Source organism: Elephas maximus, chromosome 8 (assembly GCF_024166365.1).
Source record: "Elephas maximus indicus isolate mEleMax1 chromosome 8, mEleMax1 primary haplotype, whole genome shotgun sequence".
NCBI classification, from domain to species: domain Eukaryota; kingdom Metazoa; phylum Chordata; class Mammalia; order Proboscidea; family Elephantidae; genus Elephas; species Elephas maximus.
Genome location: NC_064826.1, coordinates 65,298,918 through 65,323,510, shown reverse-complemented (window position 1 = coordinate 65,323,510; position 24,593 = coordinate 65,298,918). Strand labels below are relative to the sequence as shown.

Below are 24,593 nucleotides of genomic sequence, written 5' to 3'. Positions count from 1 at the left end.
TGCTCTGTACTGTAGGGCTGCTATGAGTTGAAATTGATTCGACAGCAGGGTGTTTGGTTTAGTTTAGAGGTACATTGGCAGGATCAGGAAAAAAAAGAAGCATATCTGCCTTAGTTATCTAGTGCCGCTATAACAGAAATACCACGAGTGGATGGCTTTAACAAAGAGAAATTTATTCTCTCACACTCTAGGAGGCTAGAAGCCTGAATTCAAGGTACCAGCTCCAGGGGAAGGTTTCTCCCTTTGTCAGTTCTGGAGGAAGGTCTTTGTCATCAATCTTCCCCAGTAGAGGAGCTTCTCAGCACAGGAACCCCGGCCTAAAGGATGCGTTATTCTCCTGGCTCTTGTTTCTTGGTGGTATGAGGTCCCCCTATCTCTCCGCTCACTTCTCTCTTTTATAGCTCAAAAGAGATTGACTCAAAACACAATCTCATCTTGTAGATTGATTTCTGCCTCATTACCACAACTGCCTCTAATCCTGACTCATTTACATCATATAGGTAGGATTTACAACACACAGAAAAATCACAGATGACAAAATGGTGGACAATCACACAATACTGGGAATCATGGCCTAGCCAAGCTGACACACATTTTTTGGGGGGAACATAATTCAATCCATAACAACATCTCATTCATTTTAAACTTGAGTTCCGTTACTAGACAACTCGTCCTATAGTAAACCAGTGATAAATGTACAGTGATTTTGTGACTAGCACATTATGTCTTGTTTTATATTCATGTATGTTTTTAGAAACCCTGGTGGCGCAATGGTTAAGTGCTACGGCTGCTGACCAAAGGGCCGGCAGTGCGAATCCGCCAGGCACTCCTTGGAAACTCTATGGGGCAGTTCTACTCTGTCCTATAGGGTCGCTATGAGTCAGAATCGACTTGACGGCACTGGGTTCTGGGTTTTGAGTATGTTTTTAACCTCTACAAACAGCAATTTCATATTGCTTAACATAAAATTTGAAGAAGGTTAATTTGTTAAGTATAAATATTAAAAATATACAATCATTTTTCTGGATTTGTTAGTATATTGGAATTCTTAGAAAATGGCTTGAGAAGCCCTGGAGTGGAACATAACAAGGAAAATCTTTCTCATGCTAATAATAGGCATATTTTATAACATCTCTTCAATGTATTTTTGTGTTAAAAGATCTTCCCTCTTTTTAAAACAGAGGTAAGGAGTGGAAAGAATAAAGGGGATATGGAGGGACCACCTTGTCTGTCACATATAAAAGGACAATCATCTTGAGTCATCTATTTCACAAAATTACCATAAATATTATATGTGATAATACACTGCAGTGAGGTTTAAAGAGTTAAAAGTACAATCATAAAAGGCAGTGCCACTTCAAGTAGGGTCCAAGGACCATTTTAGTCTGTGAACTCTGTTTTTGATCCATGGTGAGGTAAGTATGAAAATTGATAGTAAGCATTTAGAAAACGTTACAGAAATTTGACAAAGTAATACTATGCCTGTTGAATCAAATAATAAAAGATTTGGGTTTGTATTTTTTATGTCTGATTTTTCATTCATTTTCTAATTATTCCTTTTCATTGTATTTTACAAAAGTGTCAGTCTGTGACAAATTGGAAATAAAGAAAAACTCGTCCTTCACTAGACAGTTTGAGAAGCACTGACATAAGGTATCATTATTTTTGAAATTTTGCTTAAAAACCATAAAATTTCTAATTATAATCTAATCTTAAGTTATTATTTGATAAAGACTGTTCATACCAAGTATAAGGAGTTGCCAGCATATAAACAGGTTCCAGGGAAATTTGTTTTATATTCAGTAACTTGGTTATTTGGTACTCAGAACCAATTTTCCACATGAAATAACATAAACTGGGGGTTATGTTCTTGGTGTAGCCTATAAATCCCAGTTATCTCAAAACATTGTTAAGCTCTCTTATAACATTTAATAGCCAGTAATAACAGATATAATATTCTTAGAGGAGCCCTGGTGGTACAGTGGTTAAAGTGCTGGGCTGCTAACCAAAATGTTCTTTGTTCGAACCCACCAGCTGCTCCACGGGAGAAAGATGTGGCAGTCTGCTTCTGTAAAGATTTACAGTCTTAGAAACTGTATAGGGCAGTTCTACTCTGTCCTGTAGGGTTGCTGTGAGTCAGATGGCAATGGGTTTAGTTTTAGGGGCCCTGGTGGCGCGGCAGTTAAGATCTATGGGGAGCTACAGCTGCTAACCAAAAAGGTTGGCAGTTTGAATCTACCAGCCACTCTTTGGAAACCCTGTGGAGAAGTTCTGATCTGTCCTATAGGGTTGCTATGGGTCAGAATCGACTTGATGGCAATGGGTTTTATGACATTCTTGGGGACACTGATGGTTCAGTGGTGACATTCTTGCCATATTTACAGGAAACTGGGCTTGATTCCAGCCGGTGAACCTAACGTGACACTTGTCTGTCAGTGGAGGCTTGTGTGTTGCTATGATGCTGAACAGGTTTTAGCAGAACTTCAAGAATAATAGGGACTGGGAAGAAAGGCGTGGCCATCTACTCCAAAAATCAGCCAGTGAAAACCCTACGGATCACAACAGTCCAATCAGCAACCAGTCATGGAGATTGTGCAGGACCAGTAGCATTTTCTTCCATTGCACATGGGTGACCATGAGTTGGGAGCAACTCAGAGGCAGCTAGCAACAAACCCCATAACGTAACAACTGGAAAAGATATATGTTTCTGATTTCCTAATCGGAAAATATCTCTTCCCACCCACCTGTGAGAAATGATGATTTCTAGCCCTAGCATGGTAGTGGGGCTGAGAAGATAGAGCTTGTGGGAGCTCATTGGTCATGTTAGTAAAAATTGAAATGACGTTTCTCTAAGATTCTCTAAGATTGTGGTTAGGTAGGTTTTGCTGGACTCGAAAGCCCTGGTTCTTTACCACAACTGCCTCTGTGCTAAATTCCAGGACACTGTTCTCTTTGGAATAGCTTGGCTGCTTGCCAAAAGGTGAGCAGTTTGAATCCACCAGCTGCTCCTTGGAAACCCTATGGGGCAGTTCTACTCTGTCCTATAGGATTGCTGAGTTGGAATTGACTCTACGGCAACAGGTTTGGTTTGGCTTTGGTTCTCCTTGACTTCCCAGCACCAAGATGGCAAATAGGGTTCATCCTGGATTGAGATCTGTCAGTGGCCACTTCAGGGATTTGTATTTCTCTTTTTCTTTTGTTTTTTGAAAAGATTGTGAGGACAAGTCTGGTCTTGGTAAGAAATTAGTGATGTCTGACATGGGCAAGGGGAGGAGTCAGCACTAGAGCTATTTTTTTTTACAATCTTGAGACCAGCCTAAAAAATGCAGACATTCTACACTTTAATTTCTGTGTAATAGCCAAAAAACAGACCAAACTATGAAGAACATGACTTTTCTAAAAATGGGGAATGATAAAAGGGAAATAACCTTATAGAATAGCATGCAACTAAAACTAAACCAAACCCACTGCCATCAAGTTGATTCTCACTCACAGCGACTCTATAGGACAATGTAGAACTGCCCCCATACGGTTTCCAAGGAGTGCCTGGTGGATTTGAACTGCCGACCTTTTGGTTAGTAGCTGTAGCTCTTAACCATTAGACCACCAAGGTTTCCAGCATGCAACTAGGTTTATCTTATTTAAACAATCTTGGGTTTTCTCATTTTGTGACACATGTAGGGAGTCCTCTGAGTCTGGCTCCTGATTTAGAGTCCATGAGGCATAGGTTTTTGTATTGCCTGTATCCAGGAATCCTTGAGAATAAGGCTTGCAGACTGGCCAAGGGAGAAGCACAGGCAGTTGTTACCGACACTCTGTTTTAGGTCCTCATTTTACATTCTGATTTAATATTTGAGGCTCTTCACTTCTCCAGTGATTGACATCAAAAAACGTCCCTGCCTACCTATACAGATATGCCCCTTTCCACCCCTACCTACACAGACATAGCTTTACCCTATGGAAGGATTCTTTTGTTGTTGTTTGTTGAGAACATACACAGAAAAACATACACCAATTCAACAATTTCTACATGTACAATTTAGTGGCATTGATTACATTCGAGTTGTGCAACCATTCTCACCTTGCTTTTTTGAGTTCTTCCTCCCCCACTAACATAAACTCACTGTACCCTAAAGCTCCTATCTAATCTTTCCAGTTGCTGTTATCAATTTGGTTAAGGAAGGATTCTTAACGCAAGTTACGAAAGGATAGAATTCAGTGGGGTTCATACACCTGGATGAAAAAAAAAATTTTAATTTCACATGGTGCAAATGTTTAATATGATTGGCTGCTAACCAGAAGGTTGGTGATTCAAGTCCACCCAGAGGCACCTCAGAAGAATGGTCTGCTTATCTACTTCCAAAAAATCAGCCATCGAAAACCCTATGGAGCATGGTTCTACTCTGACACACATGGGGTTGCCATGAGTCAATTATGAAAGTAGACAACAAGCTCAGTGGTATTACCAGTACTTCTGACTTTGTTACAAATAGAAATGGCAGTTATTTTCATTATTACATTACAGTTATGGCAGATATCTCGAAATAACATTTAGGCTTATCACTATTTGAAAGAATGGTGCTCCATTTTGTTATTTAATATGTCAATAATGTAGCACACATAATACTATAGCAAAAAATTGTTTTTGTTAATATTTTGATAGTTGCATTTCGAGTCATTGGTTTCCTTTGCAATCCTATGTATTTTATTATATACACTCACAAACATTATTCTGAGAAGGTATCTGTAGGCTCACCAGACTGTCAAAGAGGCATATCACACAAAAAAGGTAAAGCCCCTGGACCTTCGAAGGACAACTGTATCCACCATCCAGTAGAACTCAATATTCATTAGGCCTGAATTAGGCATAAGCACAGACAGAAGGAGGGGAGTCATTTTTGGAGGGAGGCCTTAGGGGGAAGGTGAGAAATTGGCGTCTGCTTTTATTTACTGGTTGTTAGTGAAATCGTTGTTGAGAATTGTTTTAACTGTGACATTTCTGCCTACATACTGTGGTGCTGGGCAAAATGGAAGGCAACGGTGACCTAGCGGTGCCTGGGTCTCCGCTATCAGACCTTCCACAGGCTATAGGGTGAAAAGTAAACACTGAAAATCATTAGCAGCTTATTTCTGATCTACTCATGTATAACTGCCTCAGGCTTAGTGGGTAAGTTTCTCTTTGATACATATACATATGTATATGTTTTCCTTTATTTCTTCACGTTGGTAAAGTTAAAAATAAATTAAAAAAAAAACTTTTAGTCCCATAAACTGGGTTTGGATCAAAAAGAAGTGTCTAAATCCTTAGGTCTCTAGGCTAGATGAAGTATTACTAAAAACAGGATGTTCCTTTCCTCTCATTACCATCCTGTTGTAAAAAGTGGTAATTCCGACGTGAGATACTTACATGTTCGTTTCCTTTTTTTTTTTCCTGGTAATTAAAAAATAAAAAATATTAGTTTCTTATCAGAATAGCGCGTAAGGAACCTCTTGGAAGAGTGGGAAGTGAGAATGGTACGCATACTGCTTTTGGGTTTTGTGTGGGCTGGTTGTTCGGAAAAGGAGGAGAGGGAATTCCAAGTTTCAGCCGTCAGCTTAGACCAGGGCATGGGGGACGGTTCCCCGTGCCATGGAAAGTATCTGGGGAAGTATGCTTTGGGGGACATAGGTTTCTGGGGACAAAGGCCGAGGGCTGGGCCGAGGGCGGAGCCTCCGTGGCCCCGGGACAGGGGCCCCGCAGAAGCCGGTGACGGGGCGGAGCCCGGCCAGGCGCCGGCGTAACAGGGAAGCGGGCACCGCCCGTTGCACTCCCTGCCCAGGCCGGACGAGGCGTGCGCCCGGCTCCCGCGCCATGGGGCGGCTGGTGGCTGTGAGCCTGCTGGGGATATCGCTGGCGCTCCTGGGCGAGAGGTTCCTTGCCCTCAGGTAGGTGAGGCCTTCTCCAATGGAGCCCTCGTGCGCGCAGCCAGGCCAGCGAGGTGTGCCCCCGGACACCCCTCCCCGGCAGCCTGCCCGGGCCCCTGGGTCCCCAGGCTCGGTTGCGGGAGCCCGCAGGCAGCCGCCGGCAAGGGCGGAGGCCGGGATTCCAGAGGCGCGATTCTGGGGCCTGGGACCCTCGGCAGGAGTTGAAGAACTTTTGATTGTCTCTGCTCACTAGTTAGTTGAATATCCCCGCCCCCACGCTCAGCTTTTGGTTAAACCAGCCAAGTTAGGACAGAATCTGGGCAACCTTCTAGACAGTTTCTAAGCCTCTGCTGCTTTCTTTTCAGCCTAGGTTGACAAGCTGTTGCTTTAACGTAATGTTTTAACTTAGAACAAAAGTAATTACTCATGCATTGAAACTTTAATTATAAAGACTTATTTGAGGTCATTGGTATTGCTTTTCTTTTGTTGCTCACGCCAGCCCGCGTCCTTAGTAAAATTGTTCTTCATGCTTCTCTGCATAGTTTGAGAAACTTCTGCTCTCTAATCCTGGCCCTGTAGATCAAAAACACTTGAGATACTCAGCTACTGCTCCTACATCACTTCCGTATTTACCTATTCACTTGGGAACCCTAAAGTTCAGAATGCCGAATACATGCAGGCACTACTACAGCTCACATTTTGGTTATAGCCAAAAAAAAAAAAAAAACTGCTGGTGGGTAGACATCATATTTTTTTAAGGTACCAATTCAAATCTTATAAGCCTCATGAAAAAAATTTCAAGAAATCTGGAACACCTAACGATGGATAATATGCTTTTCTAGGTACTTGTAATAGAGTCCTAAGGCATTTACTGTATTGTAAGGGAGGAAGAAATTAAATATATATCCAGGACAGATATAAGCAAACCCCTATAAGGCTTGAAGAGGAGGGATTACCTTCACTGAAGATGGAGTTGAAGAAGGAGGAGGAGACATTGACATTGGCCTTGAAGGATGGGTGGAGCACTCTGGGGATGAAGTAGGCCATACCAGATGGAAAGTGCAGTGTGAGAAAGGGCAGTAAGATGGGAAAGTTAGGAGACTAAAAATAGACCTATTGGAGAGTAGTATAAAGTTAAGGGATGAGAACAGTAGAGGATGGGTAAGGATAGGTTTCGAGACTGTTAAAATATAGGTTGAAAAGTTGGCAAAGGGAGACTATTGATATATATATATATTTCTTGATATATATTTTTTTAAAAAGGATTGTGTGTAACCAGTTGGAAAGAGCCCTGGTGGTACAATGGTTAAAGCACTCAACTGCAAACCAAAAGATCAGTAGGTTGAACTCACCAGCTGCACGGAAAGAGAAAGATGTGGCGGTCTGCCTCCATAAAGATTTAAAGCCTTGGAAACCCTATGGGGTAGTTCTACTTCATCCTCTAGGATCACCGTGAGTCGGAGTTGACTCAACGGCAGTGGGTTTGGTAGGTAACCAGTTACGTTTTCTAGAGATGAACCTGGAAGGATGGAGTGGAGTAGAGCAGTGGTTCTCCATTCCGGCTGCACATCTGGGTCTGCTGAAAGGCTGATGTATAGGTCTCACTCCCAGAGTTTCTGATTCATTTGGTCAGGGTAGGGCCCAGGCATTGGTAGTTTTTATTTTTAAAGGCTCTCCTGATAATTCTAATGTGCAGTCAGGGTTAGAAGTACTAGAACACAGAAGAGTATGCTAGTTATCTGTGGAGTCAACTCCAACTCATGGTGACAGAGTAGGACTGTGTCCATAGAGTTTACAATGACAAATTTTTTTGGAAGTAGATCACCAGGCCGTTTTTCCTAGGTGCCTCTGGGTGCACTAGAACCTCTGACCTTTTGATTAGCAGCCAATCGTGTTAACCGTTTGCATCACTCAGAGACTCCAGAGAGCATAGATACAGGGAAACTAGTTAAGACACTGCAGTACTTTGGAGAGAATAACAAAAGTCCAAACTCCTGAATCCCAGGGATGACAGGGAAGTCAAAGGTGATACTAGAGTTTTGGACTCAACTGTCTAGTGGCTTCATCTGATGAAAAAAGGATGCAAGGAGAGGAGTTACATGTATGGGTAGGGGGTGCCGGATATGAAGGAGGAGGCTTAGAGGTAGGATATGGACCTCCTGAGCTTACCTTTCATGTTATGTAAATATCAATCCTGCTCTGCAGACCATTCCTGAATTGGATGATTTTGTATAATCTGTCCTACCCTCAGTTTCAAAGACAAATCAAAAAACCCAAACTCGTTGCTGTCTAGTTGATTTCGACTCATAGCAACCACCCAAATTCACAAGCCCGTTAAGTTGTCACTGATGTTCACACTACCAAGTTAGAGTTTTCTCCATTAACAGTAAATGTTTTTCTCTTCTTATTAATTTTAAGGTTTTAAATTTAAGCCCTTGAATGAAAACTGTTATAGTTGCAAACTAAGAAAAGGTAAATAAGGCTTATTGACATAGAACACGCCTGATAGGTAATTTATAATTTATTCATCTTTTCTTAATAATGACTGTATGATAAACTTTATTGGGTAATAACTTTATAGGGCAGTAACTTTATTGGATAAGAGGCCTGGTGGTAGAATGGTTAAGCACTTGGCTGCTAACTGAAAGGTTGGTGGTTCAAACCTACCCAGCGGCTATACAGGAGAAAGACCTGGCAATCTGCTTCCGTAAAGATTACAGCCAAGAAAACCCTCTAAGGGCAGCTCGACTCTGTCACATGGTTGCTATGACTCAGACAGAGTCAACTCGATGGCACCCAACAGCAACAACTTTATTAGATAATTGAAGCCCCAAATAAGCTGACGTGAGGATGTTGGTTTGGGATGAGAGTTGCTAGATTTAGCAAATAAAAATACAGACTGGCTGTTGAATTTGAATTTTAGATAAACAACAAATCATTTTTAGTATAACTATGAAATATTTGAGACATCATTATACTAAAATATAATTCATCATTTATCTGAAATTCGAAATTTACCTGGGCATCCTGTATTTTACCTGGCAGTCCTATGTGGAGGTGAATGAGGACAGGAGCCCACTCTTTACAGAGTTTGCTGGAGTGCTCAAAAGCATGACATTTTTCCTTTGGGAAGCTTAGAGTCTATCTGCAAAAGTAGCATGTTCCTACCTTCCCAAAAAGGAAAGAATCTTCAGAGGAAGAGGGAAGGACAGAGGCTGTTTTTGTTGTTGTGTTGTTTTGTTTTTAACTCCAGTCGGGTGCCTCCTATTTCACTATTCTATTTTTGAAGATGATGCTTTGTCATTAAAGTTATTTTTTTTCTCCCCAGAAATGCACAGATAAATTTCAACTTGAATTTCAGACCAACAATGGATAGTTTTTTAGTATAAGGTGTCCCAGATGAGAGTCCTGGGTGGCGCAGGTGATTTAGCGCTTGGCTACTAACCAAAAGGTTGGTGGTTTGAATCCACTCAGAGAAAGCCCTGACAACCTACTTCCAAAAGATCATAGCCATTGAAAGCCCTGTGGAGTGAAGTTCTTCTCTGAAACACATGATACGTCACCATGAGTCGGAATTAACAACAACTGTTTTTTGTTGTTGTTGCTGTTTTTTAATGTCCCGGATAAATAAATGTAATTAGAGTTGCCTCATTTTCCTTCTGAACAGTAACTGGCTAAGGTTCCCAGGGGAAGATGACATACTACACCTACCTTTTCTACCCCTCCCTAGTTGAGCAATAAAGGAGAAATGGAAATACACAAATATTCCCAGGCCAGTGGCTCGCTATTGCAAGGTGCATGACTTGGAATGAATCGAGATACTAGTGTGCATCAAACACCTATGAGAGGGCAGGAACTCCCCAAAAAATTGTCTGAACATTTCACTGGATGCCAGAGAGAGACCTTTTATGACAGCTCCACCAAGAAGCTATCCAGTCTGCATTTGAACACACCTCTGAAGGAGCCTCCTTTTTTTTTTTTTTTTAACCACCATCCTCACCATTTATTGTGTAGCTACTATGTGCTGGTCACTGTCCAAAAAGTCCCAAAGTGTAGAAAGTTCTTTATATTAGACCAAAGTATCTGACATTTGGGAAGAAAGCCCTTTTATATTTATGCCTTCACTATATTCAGCCTTCAGAGATGTCTTCACTTCTATATTATAGATGTCAGAGCAGGCTCGGCGAGGTTAACTAATTAGTCTGACAGGTAGGTAGTGCTGGAACCTTGACTCCAAGCTAGGCCTTCTGAATTCAAACACAGTTTGCCTAGTTCCTCCACAGACTCTTATTTTCTGTGGGAAGATTTTCTGCCACTGGAGCACATTTTCTCCCAGCTTTACATGCCTAAGCCCGAATTCGTAGTTAATTAGTGTAGGTATCACAGGGGCCCCAGGAGCTTTGCAAAGTCTGTGTATAAAAGATAAAGCTCTAGTTCGTCTGTATGTAAATGTGTATATAAAAGGATTTCATAATCTACGGATTGCAAACCAGTGTTTCTGAACCCAAAGGCAGTGAGATGTGGAACAAAGTAACACCAGGTGGTAACACCGTATTTCCAATTGGCCGAGGGATAGTGGCGCCACAGCACAGTGTACCCTTGCTGTACAGCAAATGCACGGTGATGCAAGAGGGTAACTAACAACCCCAAAGAACACCACACAGTCTCATTCCACTCGGGATGGGGAATGCTATTTCTTAAGTGAAAGAAATAGAGATTGATTTCGTGTTAATAACTGCTGGTTAAGAGTTTGTGCTTTAGGGCAGATAGCCTGAACTAATTTCCTGACTCCACTAAACCAAACCAAACCCATTGCCCTCCAGTCCATTCCAACTCATAGTGACTCTCTCTGTAGGACAGAGTAGAACTGCCCCATAGGGTTTCTAAGGCTGTAATCCTTATGGAAGCAGGCTGCCACATTTTTCTCCTGCAGAGCAGCTGGTAGGTTCAAACTGCTGACCTTTTGCTTAGCAGCTGAGCGCTTAACCACTGTACCACCAGAGCTCCTTAATCTGTAGGCTGGAGATAATAATACCACCTGCCATGGAGTGGGATTGTGAGAAATAGATGATTTTATACATGCAAAATACTTAGAATAGCGTGTGGGTTCAGTGCCGTGCACACACATAGTAAGTGCTCAGTAGGAGTCCCTGGGTGTGCCAACAGTTAACAAGCAACTCAGCTGCTAACTGAAAGGTTGAAGATTCCAGTTCACCCAGAGGTGCCTTGAAAGAAAGGCCTGATGATCTGCCTCCATAAATCAGCCTTTGAAAACCCTATGGAGTGCAGTTCTACTCGGACACATATGAGTCGATTCTGACTTGACAGCACCTGGTTTTATGATGACAATGATGTCCAACGTAGGTTCTTGAACGTTTTCTGCCACGGACCCCTTTGGCAGTCTGGTGAAGCTTTGATGACTCCTCAGCATAATGTTTTTAAATGCATAAAATAAAATACATAGGATTGCAAAGGAAGCCAACCATATTTAAATACTGTCATCAAACTATTTTTAAAATCTAATTTATGACATAATAACATTGTTTCTTTTTAAAGTATCTGAATAGAATTTAATGTAAAAGTAATAAAAGATCTAGATGTAGATTGATATCTAGCAGTAGATATTTTGGCAAAGTGGTTAGTGTAAATGGTATTTGAGATATCTACAACTGAAATATGTTATAAAAATATCTGTAATTTTTCTTCGTGACAGAGTCAAAGATACTGCTGGTAGCACTGTGGTTTGTTGCCCACATTCATCGTCAAAGGAAATGCTCATTTTCCGTTAGAGATTAAAATAGAGATTATTTTTTTCACGACCCAAGTTCCTTGAATTCTGTCCGTGGACCTTTTGAAGGTCAGTGGACCCCTGGTAAGAACCCTGATCACATGTTTCCTGTGAGGGTCATTTGGGCAGTGACTGCCAGCATAATTGAAGGAAGCCAGTACTGTATATGCTTTTTCCTGAATTATGTTGTTGTTGTGTGCTGTTGAGTCGATTCTGACTCATAACGACCCTATAGGACGAAGTAGAACTGTCCCATAGGGTTTCCTACTCTGAAATCTTTCTGGGAGCAGATCATCAGGTCTTTTCTCCCATGGAGCAGTTGGTGGGTTCGAACTGCTGACCTTTCAGTTAGTGGCTGAGCACTTAACAAGTGCACCACGAGGGCTTCTTTGCTGTATTATACCCACTGTATAATTGTAATTAAAAGGAAAATAACAGAATTCCAGTGGAAAAGCAAACAAAAAACCAAAAAATGAAGGAAAAGAGAGAAAAACTGAAGGAACCTAGAACGGATAAAGCAAATAGGTCTCATCTTGAGTGTCCATTTTAATAGATTAGTAGTGGTTGCCTTGAACACCCTCTGAAGTTGGCTCTGGGTGAAAGGGAAAGACTGCTGTGATTGATGACGTTCGCATGGCGGCAGAGTGGAAACAGCCACGCAGTCTGAGAACAAACTGGGTGCAGTACTCTGCAAGTGGCTACTGTTATTATTTACGGCAATAGAGAACAGAAAGAGAAGGTGAGAAAACCTATGTGTTTCCTTCAAAACGATAGATCCCACATGTGGTTGCCCAAACTGCTTCTTGAGAGGAAGGGGGAAGATACCCTATTCGTGTTCAACATTCTCTCATTATTATTATTTTTTATCTATTTATTTATATCAAGGGAAGAAATGTTATAGGAGGAGCAGTTAAAGTAAATGAATAAATATTAAAAAAAAAAAGATAAAGAGTGCAGGATTGTGCAACGATGTAATATGTTTCTAAGCCAACACTATTTGGCTTGATACATGATCTTTTCTTTGTGTGTGTGCTTTAAGTGCAAGTTTCCAGTTCAAATTAGTCTCTCAAATTAGTCTCGTTGCTTTCTCTATAATGTGACAACACACTCCTCCTTTCTACCCTGGATTTCCCTTGTCCGTTCAACCAGCTCCTATCCCTTTCTGCCTTCTCATCTCACCTCTGGACAGGAGACACCCATTGATTAGTCTCATGTGTCTACTTGAGCTAAGAAGCACACTCTTCACAAGTATCATTTTATGTCTTGTAGTCCAGTCTAATATTTACCTGAAGAGCTGGCTTTGGGAATGGTTTCAGTTTGGGGCTAACAGAGAGTCCAGGGGCCATGTCTTTCAGGGTCGCTCCAGTCTCAGTTAGACCATTAAGTCCGGTCTTTTTACGAGAATTTGAGTTCTGTACCCAACTTTTTTCCTGCTCCATCAGGGACTGTCTGCTGTGTTCCCTATCAGGGAGGGCATTGGTGGTAGCTGAGCACGATCTAGTTCTTCTGGTCTCAGGCTGTTGGAGTCTCTGGTTTATGTGGCCCTTTCTGTCTCTTGGACTCATATTTTCCTGGTGCCTTTGGTGTTCATTCTCCTTTGCTCCAGGTGGGTTGGGACCAATTTACGCATCTTAGATGGCCACTCGATAGCTTTTAAGACCCCAGATGCCACTCACCAAAGTGGGATGCAGAACATTTTCTTAATAAACTTTGTTATGCCAATTGGCCTAGATGTCCCCTGAAGCTATGGTCCCCAGACCCCTACCACTGCTACTCTGTCCCTCTAAGTGTTTGGTTGTATTCAGGAAACTTCTTAGCTTTTTGTTTAGTCCAGCTATGCTGACTTCCTCTGTATCGTGTATTGTCCTTCTCTTCACCTAAGATAATTCTTGTCTACTACTAGTTAGTGAATTTGCTTCTCCCTCCCTCCTGACTCTCATAACCATCAAAGAATGTTTTCTTCTCTGTTTAAACCTTTTCTTGAGTTGTTATTATAGTGGTCTCATACAATATTTGTCCTTTTGAGACTGACTAATTTCACTCAGCATAGTGCCTTCTTGATTCATCCATGTTATCAGATGTTTCGCGGGTTCATTGTTGCTCTTTATCAGTGCGTAGTATTCCATTCTGTGAATATACCGTAACTTGTTTATCCATTCATCCGTTGATGGGCACCTACGTTGTCTCCATCTTTTTACTATTGTTAACAGTGCTGCAGTGAACATGGGTGTGCAAATATCTATTCATGTGAGGGCTCTTATTTCTCTAGGATGTATTCCAAGGAGTGGGTTTGCTAATTGTATGGTAGTTCCATTTCTAGCTTTTTAAGGAAGCACCAAATCGATTTCCAAAGTGCTTGTACCATTTTACATTCCCACCGGCAGAGTATAAGTGTTCCAGTCTCTCCACAACCTCTCCAACATTCATTATTTTGTGGTTTTTGGATTAATGGTAGCCTCGTTGGGGTGAGATGGTATCTCATGGTAGTTTTGATTTGCATTTCACTAGTAGCTACTGATTGTGAGCATTTCCTCATGTATCTGTTAGCTGCCTGAGTGTCTTCTTTGGTGAAGTGCCGGTTCATATCTTTTGCCCATTTTTTAGTTGGGTTATTTGTCTTTTTGTTGTTGAGGTTTTGGAATATCTTGTAGATTTTAGAGATTAGATGCTGATCAGATTTTTCGTAGCCAAAAATTTTTTCCCACTCTGTGGGTTGCCTTTTTACTCTTCTGGTGAAGTCTTTGTATGAGCATATTAAGCATTTGATTTTTAGGAGCTCCTAGTTGTCTAGTTTCTCTTCTGGTGTTTGTGCATTGTTAGTAATGTTTTGTATTTTATGCCATGTATTAGGGCTCCTAGCATTGTCCCTATTTTTTCTTCTATGATCTTTATTGTTTTAGATTTTGTTTTTAGGCCTTTGATCCATTTTGAGTTAGTTTTTGTGCATGGTGTGAAGTATGGGTCTTGTTTCATTTTTTTGCAGGTGGATATCCAGTTATGCCAGCACCATTTGTTAAACAGACTGCCTTTTCCCCATTTAATGGACTTTGTGCCTTTGTCAAATATCAGCTGCCCATAGGTGGATGAATTTACGTCTGGATTCTCAATTCGGTTCCCTTGATCTATGTATCTGTTGTTGTACCAGTACCAGGCTGTTTTAAGTACCATGGTGGTATAATACGTTCTAAAATGAGGTAATATGAGGCCTCCCACTTTGTTCTTCTTCTTCTTCAGTAATGCTTTACTTATCCGGGGCCTCTTCCCTTTCCATATGAAGTTGGTGATTTGTTTCTCCATCTCATTAAAAAATGCCATTGGAATTTGGATCGGGATTGCATTGCATGTGTAGATTGCTTTGGGTAGAATAGACATTTTCACAATGTTGAGTCTTCCTATCCATGAGCAAGGTATGTTTTTCCACTTGTGTAGGTCTCTTGATTTCTTGCAGTAGTGTCTTGTAGTTTTCTTTGTATAGGTCTTTTATGTCTCTGGTTAGATTTATTCCTAAGTATTTTATCTTCCTGGGGGCTATTGTAAATGGTATTGATTTGGTGATTTCCTCTTCAATCTTCTCTTTGTTGGTGTAGAGGAATCCAACTGATTTTTGTATGTTTGTCTCATATCCTGATACTTTGCTGATATCTTCCATTAGTTCCAGTAGTTTTCTTGTGAATTTTCTTTGGGGTTTTCTGTGTATAAGATCGTATCATCTGCAAATAGAGATACTTTTACTTCTTCCTTGCCAATTTGGATGCCCTTTATTTCTTTTTCTAGCCTAATTACTTTGGCTAGGACCTCCAGCACAGTGTTGAATAAGAGTAGTGATAAAGCACATTCTTGACTGATTCCCATTCTCAAGGGGAATGCTTCCAGACTCTCTCCATTTAGAATGATGCTGGCTGTTGGCTTTGTATAAATGCCCTTTATTATGTTGAGAAATTTCATTTCTATTCCTATTTTGCTGAGAGTTTTTATCATGAATTGGTGTTGGACTTCGTCAAATGCCTTTTCTACATCAATTGGTAAGACCATGTGGTTCTTGTCTTTTGTTTTATTTATGTGATGAATTACGTCGATTGTTTATCTAGTGTTGAACCATCCCTGCATACGTGGTATGAGTTCCACTTGGTCACTGTGTTAGTCATCTAGTGCTATTATAACAGAAATACCACAAGTGGATGGCTTTAACAAGAGAAGTTTATTCTCTCACAGTTGGGTGGGCTACAAGTCCAAATTCAGGACGTCAGCTCCAGGGGAAGGCTTTCTCTCTCTGTCGGTTCTGAGGAAGGTCCTTGTGATACATCAGTCTTCCCTTGGTCTGGGAGCATCTCAGTGCAGGAACCGCAGGTCCAAAGGACACGTTGTATTCCCGGCACTGCTTTCTTGGTAGTATGAGGTCCCCACTCTCTGTTAGCTTCACTTTCCTTTTATCTCTTGAGAGAGAAAATGTGGTGCAGGTCACACCCCAGGAAAACTCCCCTTACAGTTGATCAGGGATGTGAACTGGAAGGATGTTACAATCCCACCCTAATTCTTTTTAACATAAAATTACTATTCCATCCTAATCTTCTCTAACATAAAATTACAATAAAAAATAGAGGACAACCACACAATATGGGGAATCATGGCCCAGCCAAATTGATACATACATTTGGAGGAGGGGGGACATAATTCAGTCCATGACAGCCATAGTGAATTATTTTTGTGTTATGTTGTTGAATTCTATTGGCTAGAATTTTGTTGAGGATTTTTGCATCTATGTTCATGAGGGATATTGTTCTGTAATTTTCTTTTTTTTTTTTTTTTGTGGTGTCTTTACCTGGTTTTGGTATCAGGGTTATGCTGGCTTCATAGAATGAGTTTGGGAGTATTCCGTCCTTTTCTATGCTCTGAAATACCTTCAGTAGTAGTGTTGTTAACTCATCTCTGAAGCTTTGGTAGAATTCTCCAGTGAAATAGTCAGGGCCAGGGCTTTTTTTTGTTAGGAGTTTTTTGATTACCTTTTCAATCTCTTCCTTTGTTATAGGTTTATTTGTTTTACCTCTGTTTGTGTTAGCTTAGGTAGGTAATATGTTCTAGAAATTTGTCCATTTCCTCTAGATTTTCAAATTGATTAGAGTACAGTTTTTCATACTATTCTGTTATGATTCTTTTAATTTCAGTTGAGTCTGTTATGATATCCATCTCATTTCTCATTTGGGTTATCTGCTTCCTCCCGTTTTTCTTTTGTCAGTTTGGCCAATGGTTTATCAATTTTGTTGATCTTTTCAAAGAACCAGCTTTTGGTCTTGTTAACTCTTTCAATTGTTTTTCTAATTCTCAATTTCATTTAATTCTCCTCTGATTTTTATTATTTGCATTCTTCTGGTGCCCAAGGGCTTCTTTTGCTCCTCTCCTTCTGTTTGTTAGAGTTGTAGTGTTAATGTTTTTGATTTTGATCCTTTCTTCTTTTTGGATGTATGCATTTATTGCCATAAATTGACCTTTGAGCACAGCTTTTGCTTTGTCCCAAAGGATCTGATTCTATGAATTTCTTTATTTTGTCCTTAATTTCTTCTATATAACAGAGTAGTTTTTGAGCAAGGTGTTGTTCAGTTTCCATGGGTTTGATTTTTGTTTTTCCTTGCTTTTTCTGTTATTGATTTCTACTTCTATGGCTTTATTGTCAGAAAAGATGCTTTGTAATATTTCAATGCTTTGGATTCTCTTAAGGGTTGCTTTATGGCCTAATATGTGGGCTATTCTGGGCAATGTTCCATGTGTGTTGGAAGAGAAAGTATACTTGGCTGCTGTTGGATGAAGTGTTCTCTATCTGTTTATGAGGTCAAGATGGTTGATTGTGGCATTTAGATTTTCCGAGTCTTTATTGAGCTTCTTTCTGAATGTCCTGTCCTTCACCAAAAGTGGTGTGTTGAAGTCTCCTACTATTGTTGTGGAACTATTTCTCTTCTCAATGCTGCTAGAGTTTCTTTTATAAATTTTGGAGCCCTGTTGTAGGGTGTATAAGTATTTATTATGATTATGTCCTCCTGGTGTATTGACCCTTTAATCATTATATAGTGTCCTTCCTTATCCTTTGTGGTGGATTTTTCTTTAAAGTCTATTTTGTTAAAAAAAAAAAAAAATTTGTTAGAGATTAATAATGCCACTCCTCCTCTTTTTGGATTGTTGTTTGCTTGATATATTTTTTTTCCATCCTGTGAGTTTTAGTTTATGCCTTTAAGTATAAGCTGTGTCTCTTGTAGGCAGAATATAGGTGAATTGTGTTGTTTTTTTTTTTAATCCATTCTCCCACTCTCTGTCTCTTTATTGGTGCATTTAGTCCCTTTACATTCAGCGTGATCATTGATAGGTATTAGTTTAGTATTGTCATTTTGATGTATTTTTTTGTGTGTGTGTGTGTTGTTGACAGTTTCTTCTTCCTGATCTTCCTGAAGTGCTCTGTATATTAATCTTTTGAATTCTACCTCCAGTAATTCCAAAAAATTGCTTGCTGAATCTATCATGGTCTGCCCCTTTATGTGATTTTATATTGACTCTTGTCTCTGAACCATCAATAAGTTATTATATTTATTTAGTTTATGTTTGCTTAATGTGTCTTAGATTCTTGTTTTGTTTCATTTTGATATGCCCAAATAGGCTGTTTGTGTGAGCTAGTTTGATTATTGGTGCCACTCACATCCTGTCACCCGGTGGTTAGAGCTACTACTAGGTATGTGAGCCCAGAGTCTGTTTACTTTTCTTATATGAATTCAGCTCAGGTGTCCTGGACTGGAGGCACCACTTATTCGTGGACCACTGTCATGGGTGGTTAGGTAGTATAGGTGGATCCACCAGTCCTCAGGCCCCTGATGTGGGTACATGAGGACCCTGCTTAATGGGCAGAGTAATGTCAAATGATTCAAACCTACCACTCTACCTTATATGTGATACAGTTGAAATTAGGCTTCAGGGACTGTTGCATTGTGCTAATGAGGGCTACGCTGTTGAAATGAGCCCATACAGGTCTATGCAAGGGTGGACGGCATTCAAGGTCTGTGGACCTCTTCTGTCTGTTCCTAGGCAAAGGAGCTGTTCCTGCCCTGAATTCTCAGCTTAGAGGAGGTGGCAGATTATTTTTACCTGTTTGCTAATTTGTTCCCTCTCTGAAGCCAGGAGAATGGCTCAGGGCACACTACTTCCAGCCCAGGGGACATGTTAATGCTGAAGCCGGCCCAGACCCAGTGCAGAGTGGGAAGGGGGCAGGTAAATGGGAGAGAGGTTCTTCCCAAATGGGGTGTTTTTGATCTACATAGTAGATTAGACGCAGGTACTTATTTAGACACATGTACTTTTCTTTTGCCGACTGAGTGCCAATTCTCTCCAGTTCTGGAGGGTTGAGCAGACTCTCCACTGCTCAGTTTCTCCTGATGTGGAAAATGCGTCCTGAGCGCCACTGCTTGCCTCACCATGCACACCAGCTGATCCAGCCTGCAGGGTGCTGGTTCCTGCCGGGTCAGGTCTGGCAACTTCTTGCTGCTTCTGAACTATCTCTCCCTCCCCCTGCCACTCAGTCTGATTCCTCAACTTTGCCGTTGATGTTCAGGGCTCCTAGATTATCATACTTAATCAATTCACTTGTTTTTTTCTGGTCCTTGTTTTAAGAGGGACTGCATGAAGCGTTTGACTACTCTGCCGTCTTGGCCCCTCCTCCTCTCATTATTTCTTGATCGTAGTTTTCTTGAAACAACACCACCAAAACTCATGTTTTGTTAAGTAGTTGGTGTTCTCCAGCCTTCCCATCCCAGTAAATACTGTCATGGGGATGATACTTTCTCCTCTCTCTTATTTCTTAATAAATACTTGTGGGGTTTCTTTTGTGTGCCAGGCTCTAAGCAAGGTCATTTCCTCTTGGTCTCCTTTCCATCACTGTATGATGCTCATATGGTCATTTTTGCAGAGGATTGGAATGTTGTTTGGCTCCTCTATGGCCTCGGATTCTACTCTTTTCCCAGGCACTAGAGCTGTGAGAAATATGACCTGGTGTCATGTTTATATTTGCAGAGAAATTTGCATTGGAAGTTTTATTTGATGAGTTATTGGCTTTCTTTTGCCACCTTATCCCTATAGAACTGTGTGATATGCACTTTTTGTTTTAACTTGTTTTCCGTTGCTATTTTATGTTCTTATCCTTGTTTTTCTAGCTTCTTTCATCTGCTTTAGATTTATGCTGTATTTTATATATTACTGTAAGCCTCCTTAAGTCCTTTCTGAAACAAGGCAGGGAATACATAAACAAATAGATGTTTCTTTTTTTAAAACAGAAATCGACTTAGAGCCTCTGGAGGAGTAGAATCCGTAGACCTTCCAAACTGCCACCTGATTAAAGGAATTGGTATGTATGAAAAAATGCTTATTATACAAGCATCGTGTGGCCGCCAGTACTAAAAAAAAAAAATCATTACCAGGATTTTGGCATGCAGTTAACGTTTTCCAGCTTATAAATCAGACCAGATGAACAAAAAATGTCTTTGGTCAATCTCTTTTGATCTCATGGACCTTGTATTTCTTCTCTCATACCCTCACTGTAATTTATTATTTATATAATCTTATGTTTATTGTTTGATTTCTTGCTTGTTTAGTGACTTTTCTGAACTATTTTTATAAGTTCTGTGATCTTTGTCACGTGTGGCTACTGAAGTCTAAGTTCTGTTAGCTTAGCGATCAGTTAGTGAAGGTAAGTCAGAAAGAAGGTAAGTTCATATAGGCAGTAGTAGTGTTTATCTTGCTTGCTACCCTGTAACCAGCATCTGGTCTGCTTGATGCATAATTGGGGCTTCACAAATATGTATTGAAAAAAAAATTATTCTTATTTTATCTTCTAAAGCTGTGGCTGAAGAGGGAGAAAAATTGTGGGGTTGCCCTATCCTCTTGACTCTGTGCAGATGCACATAGTGCCAGAGTCTTTGAGGGGGGATCCTGGGAACAAGCCTTCGTTCTCCTGTGGATAGAGGGGCCTGTCCAGATTCACTCCTCCCACTGAGGGTCTCCTCGACTTGCCTACAAGTTCTTCCAGGACAGAATCCATGTCTTGCACTGCCTTGTACCCCCTACCATCTACCAAAGTACCTAGTATGTAATAGACACACAGTAAATATCATGGAATTAATAATGAACAATAAAAATATTGGCTTTTCTTAGAGATAGTTCAAGGTAGGATAGAATCAAAAAGAGTTGTAAGTCAAGACAACTAGTTTCTATTTCTGGTTCTGCCACAAATTTGCAATGTGACTGTCATGGATTAAACGGTTTCCCCCAAAATTTGCGTCAAGTTTTCTAGGCCATGATTCGCAGTATTGTGTGATTGTCCATCATTTTGTTATCTGATGTGATTTTCCTATGTGTTGTAAATCCTACCTCTATGATGTTAATGAGGTGGGATTAGTGGCAGTTAATGAGGCAGGACTCAATCTACAAGATTAGGTTGTGTCTTAAGTAAATCTGTTTCGAGATATAAAAGAGAGAAGCAAGCAGAGGGACACGGGGACCTCATACCACCTAGAAAATAGTGCAGGGAGAAGAGCATGTCCTTTGGACCCAGGGTCCTTGCGTGGAAAAGCTCCTAGTCCAGGGGAAGAGAAAGACCTTCCTCCAGAGCCAACAGAGAAAGAAAGCTTTCCTCTGGAGCTGACACCCTGAATTTGGACTTCCAGCCTACTGGAGTGTGAGAGAATAAACTTTTGTTTGTTGAAGCTATCCACTTGTGGCATTTCCATTATAGCAGCACTAAATGACTAAGACAGTGACCTTGGGCAAAGCTGGCCCTTGCGTTTTTCACTTGGGATGATTAATGTGTGATTAGACTTTCAAAAATCTTGAACCATTTATTTACAATTTTACTCTGAGGGCCACAGTGTGGAAATAATTAGATTACCACCATGTCTCTTCTAGCCCTTATATAATTATATCCCTTTCTGGAAATGGGAGAAACAGTTTAATGTTTTGTTTTTTAAGAAATTAAAATTCAGGTTACACTGACATGTCCTACTCCTCATAAGTAAAATTGTTAAACAATTTTTGAGTTTCATATATGAATTCTTACACACACACACACACACATACACAGTTTAAAAAAAAACACAAATGGGATCAAATTATACACATAACATTTCAGAACTAGTGTTTTACACTTAATGTTTTGGAAACTTATGTCAGTACAAATGGAGTTTTTTGTCTTTTTTTTAACAACTACACAGTATTTTTAAATTGTGTGTGTATTATACACGTGCACGCATGCGCATGCTGACAATACGTGTTAAAGCAGTACAGAAAGACATAAAATGGAAAATAATAATCTCTCAGCAAACTCTCCACCTTCCTATCAAAACAACCCCAGAAATAGAGTTTCTAGAAATGTTCAAAGATACACAAAATATATGCATACTCATATGTCTTTTTATCACAATTGCATCTTTGTATAAATATTCTGCAATGTACTTTATTCATAATACAATGTGGACAGCCTTCCATATCAGCACACATAAACTTAACTCATTTCTTAAAATATTTGCAGGGACCATGATTTATTTAACCTATTCCCTCTTAATGCGCATTTGGATTGTTTGCAGTTTTTAGCAACTACAAACAAATCACTAAACATCATTGTACATATAGTTCTTGTATCTGCGTATCTGTTGGGAAGATCCTTGGCGATAGAGTTGTTGCTCAATTGACATATATGTTTAAAATCGTGATAATCTTTGCTAAATTGCCCTTTAATTGGCAAAACTAAAAAACTCATTACCTCACCTTTGTAACCATATTCACTCCAAACAGCATTCACAATGCCCTTTTTTTTTTCAAATAGGTTTTATTTTTTAGAGCAGTTTTAGGTTTACAGAAAATCGCACAGAAAGTACAGAGCTCCCATAAGCCACCTCTTCCCCCTGCACACAGTTCCTCCTAACTTCTTGCATTAGTGTGGTGCATTTGTTACAATTGAGGAGCCAATATTGATACATTATTCTTAACTAAAAGCCATGGTTTACATTAGGGTTCACTCTTTGTGTTGTAGTTTTTTCGGATTTGGCAAATGCATAATGTCATGTATTCACCATTATGGTATTATGCAGAATAGCTTCACTGGCCTAGAAATGCCTTGTCCTCATCCCTACTGTCCTCATCCCTATTGTCCTCCCCGCTGAATCCCTGATAACCACTGATCTTTTTACTGTCTCTACTTGCCTTTTCCAAAATATCATATAGTTGGAATTATAGCATATGCAAGCTTTTTTAGACTGGCTTCTACAATGCACTTTTCAGAAAAGCAAACTAGTGACCCTTCTCTGGAACACACACAAGAAGGCTTCACTTTCATGAAACCATCGGTTTCAGAGCATCCTTTCCAGCTTCAGTCTCTTTGCGGTTATTACTTGCCTCTCATCCTTTACACATCTGTTTCCCAGATTTTATCTCCTTTTCTTTTTTCCATTGCTACTTTTGTGTTTTTCCAACCCTATTTCCCTTTGCCTCGGCTGCTTCACTTCTTTCTCTTCAGGTTTCTTCATTTCAGTTGCTCAAACACTTAGCAAAAACAAAAGAAAAAAAAAAGCCCTTTGCCGTCAAGTGGATTCTGGCTGATAGCAACCCTATAGGACAGAAGTAGAACTGCCCCATAGGCTTTCCAAGGAGAGCCTGGTGGATTCGAACTGCCGACGTTCTGCTTAGTGGCCATAGCTATTAACACTATGCCACCAGGGGTTTCCAAACCCTTAGCAGGAGGTTACAAACTCATTACCACATACAAGATTGACTAGATTTGTGCTGGATAATGCAGACAGTTCTAGAACAAAGGTTATTCTGGAGTTCCAAGAAACCCAGTGACTATCCTGCCTTCTGGCCAAAACCAAGAAAAGACCCCTGAGAAGTGGTCACCAAGTAGAGGCCAGATGGCATGTGTCAGGGGTGTAATACAAGGTTAGGAGGTGGAATCAGTGATCTCTGAGGTTACTTTTGCTACTGAGTTAATAATTACCAAATTATTAAACAGCCCTTGGTCCTGTGAAGCCCACCTTCTGTGAAATCAAGTCTCAGAGTGGACACTAAGGCACAGCCAGATACATTACAGGACAAACTGCCAAGTGTATTGCAGTTACAACTCACTGAGTGGAGGGCTCCTCAGAAGACAACAAGCCGAGCAACATTTGTATTCCAAGCAGGCATCTGTCTGTGTTTGTGACCTTTATGTTGTGATGTGTGTGAGCTGCTGTCTGGAATTGCAAAGAATGAGGAAATATGTCACCTATGGCCTCTCTTGTGAAGTGTTTAATGCCTCTGAGGCACTTCAAAAGGCAATAGAGCAGAGAGGATGAGTGATTAGAAACACATCTGGGATACATTTTTAGATCTAATTAGAGTTGTGGTTTTTTACTTTTCCTCTGTGGTTAGCACATACCCTATGAACATTTGTTGAATGCTGTATTAGTGATACGTAATGGTTAATAATAACTTGTGGTTATATATTTTTAACAACAGTTGCTTATTCATACTCTGATATTACAAAGAAGTAACAGTGTGCTAGGCATACATTCCCATATAGACAAAAGCAACTTCTTAAGGTAGGCAGCAAGGGTAGAGAGTTGTTTTTAGTTTCTACTTTGGAAACAGTAGTAGCCATGCCCTTGAGGTGACATCCCTCACCCACTCCCCCCTTGCCCTCTACCTCCATAAATGTTTGTGTGTGTAAGTGCACACACACACACACACACACACACACACACAAACACTCTACAATGCTACATTCACCATCACTGAAAATGAACTCTTTCCAACTCTTGGTGCTTGTCTCATCTCTTTCTCTTTGAGTAGTCATCTACCATGTATCATACAGGGTATGTGCCTTCTAGGGGGCAGAAAGTAATTT

At 40.4% G+C, this 24,593-nt stretch overlaps 1 protein-coding gene across 1 annotated transcript in view; it reads left to right on the top strand.

The window, feature by feature from the left end:
- Positions 1–5,736: 5,736 nt before the first annotated feature.
- Positions 5,737–24,593, top strand: part of PON2 (paraoxonase 2) — a 48,312-nt gene continuing 29,455 nt past the window's right edge. The window contains exons 1-2 of the mRNA XM_049893655.1: positions 5,737–5,925; positions 19,996–20,066. Coding sequence (XP_049749612.1) covers positions 5,852–5,925; positions 19,996–20,066 — 145 coding nt within the window. The 5' untranslated portion in view covers positions 5,737–5,851. The remainder of the gene's footprint in view (positions 5,926–19,995; positions 20,067–24,593) is intronic.